The sequence below is a fragment of the Monopterus albus genome, unplaced genomic scaffold (assembly GCF_001952655.1).
Source record: "Monopterus albus unplaced genomic scaffold, M_albus_1.0 scaffold199.1, whole genome shotgun sequence".
NCBI classification, from domain to species: domain Eukaryota; kingdom Metazoa; phylum Chordata; class Actinopteri; order Synbranchiformes; family Synbranchidae; genus Monopterus; species Monopterus albus.
This window is the reverse complement of record NW_018128079.1, coordinates 131,794-137,418: the sequence shown is the minus strand read 5'-3', so window position 1 is coordinate 137,418 and position 5,625 is coordinate 131,794. Positions and strand designations below refer to the sequence as shown.

At 42.6% G+C, this 5,625-nt stretch overlaps 1 protein-coding gene across 2 annotated transcripts in view; it reads right to left on the bottom strand.

The window, feature by feature from the left end:
• LOC109970459 (lissencephaly-1 homolog B) overlaps positions 1 to 5,625 on the bottom strand; it is a 17,962-nt gene that overhangs the window by 4,993 nt on the left and 7,344 nt on the right. For both annotated transcript variants that reach the window (XM_020618023.1, XM_020618024.1), the window contains exons 2-5: positions 2,996 to 3,286; positions 1,726 to 1,810; positions 1,514 to 1,588; positions 995 to 1,201 (exon numbers count right to left, since the gene is read on the bottom strand). In XM_020618023.1, coding sequence (XP_020473679.1) covers positions 995 to 1,201; positions 1,514 to 1,588; positions 1,726 to 1,810; positions 2,996 to 3,027 — 399 coding nt within the window. In that variant the 5' untranslated portion in view covers positions 3,028 to 3,286. The remainder of the gene's footprint in view (positions 1 to 994; positions 1,202 to 1,513; positions 1,589 to 1,725; positions 1,811 to 2,995; positions 3,287 to 5,625) is intronic.

Here is a 5,625-nt window from a genome sequence, read left to right as displayed (position 1 = left end):
ACTGTCCTTTAATTCAAAGTAAGAAACGGGCTGGCTGACAAAGTTTACTTGTTTAATCAAGACAGGCTTCATTATGAAAAAAAAGGATGAGTTGAAAAAATAAAAGATTTTCCCATGGTGCCTTGCTCTGAGAGTGTTGCCTCTGACAACAAGTGCATCAGCCCATCTCTACACAGATGAGCAGTGACAAAGCAGAAAAAAAAAGAGTGAGGTAGGAAGGGAAGCAGGGAGGAGGTGAGGTGGGGGAGCATGTTGAAGCACAAGTAGAGGATAAAAAGGGAGAGCAGCCTCAGATCTGCAGTACAGCTTTGATCTGGTGGTCAGAGCTGCAGAGGCTTTGTTGTGGTGTGCTGATTTTGCTCATAAATGCTGCTGCATGTAACCATCACTGTGCTAATATTCCTCCTACAAACATTTTCAAAGCAGTGCTGACTTCAGACAAGACACCACATAGATACCAAACGATGGGACATTAAGAAAATCGGGAGTCTTAAGCACACTCTGGACCCCATAAAGGACAAATTAATGTAGAACACAATCACACACACACTTTACATTATTATTCTGTTAAAGGGTCAATTTTTTAAAAACACACACAAAAAAAAAAATCATATGTAGGGCAGCCTTATATATTTGCGTTATCCTTATTTTTATTAAGCTTCGGGAAACAATTTTCCCAAAAATTTAAGCACAACAAATATATAATTCTGCACTTTATAAATACCACTTCTCCCAGTGTACTCTGATGCATTTGTATTTGTCATAACTGTGTCAAAGATACTGATTGAACTGTAGGGGACGTTATGGAGGCTGCATTGGTGTGGATTGTACTCCATCAGACTGAATGGTCTCTCAAACACATTTTCTCCTCCCACTGATATAAAGGTAGGTTATCAGTCTCCTCATAAATATTTTATTGTATCTGTGCCTAATAAATTGGCACCTCGGTGGATAAACCTTGTCTTTGAACATGAACACACACACACACACACACCTTGATGGTGGCATCCTCAGAGGCTGTGACCATGACAGAGAACACGGGGTGGAATATGACACGCGTGACTGGGGCGCGGTGCCCACTCAGGGCGTATCTCTCTGGGGGACGGGGGATCCACTCCTTGGGGTCTCTCTTCTGACCCACTGATCCTCCATGTGTCATCTCCTCCTTCGCTTCATTCAACTTCGACTCCAGCTCCATCACCTGAGGAAGGGTGGTTAAGTCAAGGAGCCCAGGAGTCAGAAACGTAGACACTCTGATCCACCAGCACTTATCATAATAATATGTCATTTATGGATTTAGAAAAGAAACAGTAACTGTTGCACCGGTAGACTGGGTTTCTAAAACACAGATGAAATAAACTTTAGATCTACATTTTTCTAGGTAGATAAGGGAGTATGGTCCAACATGTAATGATAGCTACACTGTACAGCCACAAGATTACTCTGGCTTACACATTAGAATGTGCAGCATATATCAAGCATCTCAGGCAAATCAGCTAGTACACAAAGTTACCTTCTTCTGTAATCTGATGACTGAGGTCCATTTCTTTTCCAAAAGCCCTGCATACTTTTTATCTACCTCTTCATTCTAGGAAAAGGAGAAAAGACACAGATGTGGACAAAGTGATTCTTATTCATCTTAGTAGAGATTAAGGTACAGGGTTTTTTGTTTGTTTTGCAATTTGTTCTGACATTTGCATTTGTGTACACAACATCTCCCCTTACCATTTCTAACTCTGCCTCTTTCTTGAAGGTGGAATAGGCCTCCTCATATCCATTGGAACGCAGATAGTCAGCTATAGCCCGGTTTCTGAGAAAAAGTAGAAGGAAATTGATTTTTGAAAGGTTTCAGGTATGTACTCTTCACCAATTACAGATTAGGTCCTTGTAGATGCTAGCACTGTCAATTTTAATGGGTCAGGATCAGTGCAGTTTTATTTGATTATTCCAAAATTTGAGCAAAATGAACTGCATGTCAAAAGGCAATCTGTACAATATTAACTCCACCTTAACTGAAATGCCTGTTCCTCCTTAAAAAAAGATGAGACCACACCCTATTTAACAGATGGCAGCAATGAGGTTCAAGTTTTAAAGTTCCAACTTAAATGTCAGCAAATTTGAGCAAGTGCCAAAAGAAATTACAATCTTTCAGCGAAGAAAACATATGGACCAAGTCAATGGAAAACTGTTGTGTGCTGCTTGGAAACCAAAGACTCGCCACAAAGAACAACCAGTGAGGGTGGACAATGCCAGGACAGGGCAACCACAAGTCCATGGAAACAACCTTAAACCCACACGTAGGACTTGCCCACAGATAAACATTTGTAATATAAATGAGTGGAACAGCCCCTTTATGAAATGAAGGGCGAATAGTTCATGAGCAACAATACTAAATGTAGGCTGCAGTTCAGGGCTACTGTGAACTAACTGCTGATTACACGAGAACCAGAATTCCCACTAAAGTATCCAAATCAAATCATTTATAAACTCAGCATACTGCAAAAAATAAAATTTTGTTTTTCCTTCACTTACAAGAGCTTGATAAAAATCATATCTGAACTGAGCTGGGATACATGTGATCAGCCAGGCACAGAGCAACTCATGGCACCCAACCATCATTTTTTTAAAAGTTCCTCCTCCTTCCCCATCCCCTAATTCTTTGCTGATGTGGGCTATGAAATATTCACCAAGTGGCTATCAAATTAAGTTCACATCTCTTCATATATGCTCAGTGATTACAAATTTTTGTAAAGGAATGCACTTTCCTTTTCTGCACAACTTGTCCCCAACAGCTGGTTATATTCCCCAGCCTTCTATCAAGATGGGAAAACATGAGATGCACATCTGTGCTTGTAGACAAACTTCAAGGTACTGCTAAAAGTACAATTTACAAGCATTTAGTGCAAAAAGAGCACTAAATGCTTGTCTGCATGCCTATTCTTGTCTGCATGTGTAATGAGCCTGCACACCCACATATTTACATGTGCACACTCACAGTTCATCTCTTTGTCTCTGTGACAGCACCATGGTGGCTGCTGTGTTCTCCCTCTTGGGGGGAGATGAGGGTGAAGTGATGTGCTAGAGGAGTCTTTGTGGTATGTGTGGAGGGGGGGGGGTGTCTGATCCCTCAGTGATGTTCTTCCTTCAAAGACTCGGTGGTGGCAAAAATGGTGCCACGCAGAGGGAGGTGAACTGAAGGTTCTGCTGTCAGTCAATTATCAGGACAAGGCTCCAGGAACATTAGATATGGCCCTAATCTCACTCATTGATCAGACGTGCCCATCACCTGATGGAGACAGAAGTGAAAGAGAAGAGAGTTAGAAAAGCAGAAAAAGTGAACTTTTTCTATTCTGAATTTTAGGATATTGTGAAAATGCCAATAGAAGAGATAAACAGCACACACTGAAAAATCAAAACACACCACTCAGTGATAGTTAAGCTAATAAGGGCGTCCACCGCCTGATCTCGAGCACTGCTGACACCTGGGGCCACAGTTGTAATAAGCTGCTTAGCGGTTGGACCAGGCAACCTGTGTGTGTTTCTTAATGACAATAACCACGAGGCCTATATGTAGCTCACAGTGCAATGTGAAGAAGGGACTGGACATATCAAAAAGGCCAAATCCAGACATGGAGTGAGGACCTCAGGAGTAAGCTGCTGCATCATTTTTGTCCATTCCATCATCTGTTGATAGCTGCTGCCTCTAAACACAGAAGATTCCCTCAAAAAACAATACAGCAACAATTTCCAACTGGAAACTGGTTGTAACATAGATTTTTTTCTGCATGGCTTTCTGCTTCACAGATGAGCACTTCTTTTCAGTGGAAGTCTGACAGCCACAATGAACAATAGAACATTTAGGCAGGGATGTAGTGTCCTACAAACAACTTCTCTTCACTGCCTGCAAACATAATGAGTGCTCTGAGCAGCAATGTCTGTGTGGTTCAAAAACAGACATCTGACAAAGGGTGTGCCGAGATCTCGTGCCACAAGATTTTGTGGTATTAAAACATGACAATAGTTATCATAGAGGCAAAAGCTGTCTCTCATTATCAGTACATGATAGAACCAGAGTGGAGTGTGATGACAAAGTGACATACGTTCACATTAACGCAACTGAATCCTGTGTTTTAATGCATGGGGCTGCACTGATCAGGGGGTGAGAGGCTGCAGGGGGAGCCTTGTAGGTTTGATACAGCCACGTTGCGACAAGTCGATGTGACTGACTTCATTTACGTTTCCAGCCCATGTTTTGGTTAGCCAGTCTAACGTAGCCTACGCTACATTAGCGCCAATTCTACCACCAGTGTGTCTGCACTGATAGATAAAAAGAAAAAAAAAGTTTAACATCCAGTACTAATGAAAATGCACAGCGTGTCATTAGGGTGCATTAACTGCAGCCCAATCGTACCCCGTTACTGATTTGTCAACTCAGCGCCTTTACCAGATGATGTAACGGTCCATTGTGGTGCGGTGATGGTCAAAATAGCATATACAGTCACGCACAGCTTCAATTAGAAGTTAGAAGCTTATGCACAGTTCATGAACTAGCGAAGCTTGGTCCTGTGAGATGCGGAACCTTTGACGGACTGCTGTTTCCTGCGGTAAACCGTACTCATTTCCTGTTTTCTGTATTTGCACTGCGTTGTGCTTGCTTCCAGATTGTTTAGGAATTAAACTCACTATTTTCTAGGTTCATCTGAATTTTTGAGTGACAACATACGCTTGCACCACTTAAAGCACTTGTTTTGCAGAAGTTCTTGCTAACTACCAAATTTAACTTGCTACTTTAGGTCGGCTAGTTTAGAAGCTAGCTAAGCTAGTAGCTTAATCGAGAGCAATGGCTTCCCCCTCTTCCTCTCCTCCTTTCTCTTGCTCAGAGTGTCGCATGTTCAGTTATTCCTCTGCCTCCTTTAGCGATAATGGTACTTGTAATAAATGTCAGATGCTAGCAGCATTGGAGGCGAGGCTCACAGACTTAGAAGCGCTGCTCCGCACCATGGAGCTAGCTATGCCCAGGTAGCCGGTGTGGAGCCTCCTAAACGTAGCATAACCTGTTATGTATTCTCGTGCACAGTTACTTAGACGGACACCACGTCTCCAACACAAACGGGTTTATTCAGCCAAATTGTACACCTTCTCTATATCTCAGGCGCCAACGTACACACCCAGAATACCTTGCCCTGAACTACGGCAACCGTATGCGGACACTAACCCATAATACATTACATCTTCACCCCCCTTTTAACTGGGGCATCAACCGTCCCGCACTCTCACTTAACACAATAAAGTAATATTAGTGACTAACATATGCAATGTAATTGACCCAACCATGCCCCCACATACGAACCAATTTCAACTCCTTAATAAACATTTTCCTGCCTTGAACTCTTCAACAGTGCATAACACAACATTGGCATTATTAATACCACAACTACATCTTTCAACATTATGGTTCATAGCGCTGTGGCGCTTTTATGGTTCGCTGTGAGCGCCGCAGACCAGTGTCTGTCAGTGCTGGCTCTTCAGTGTCCTGCGCCTCCACTGGCTCCAGAGTAGTGTCTGTAAACCCCTCCGGCTCCGGAGAAGTCATGGCTCTCTCCATTCTGGGTCTTAATTGGTCAC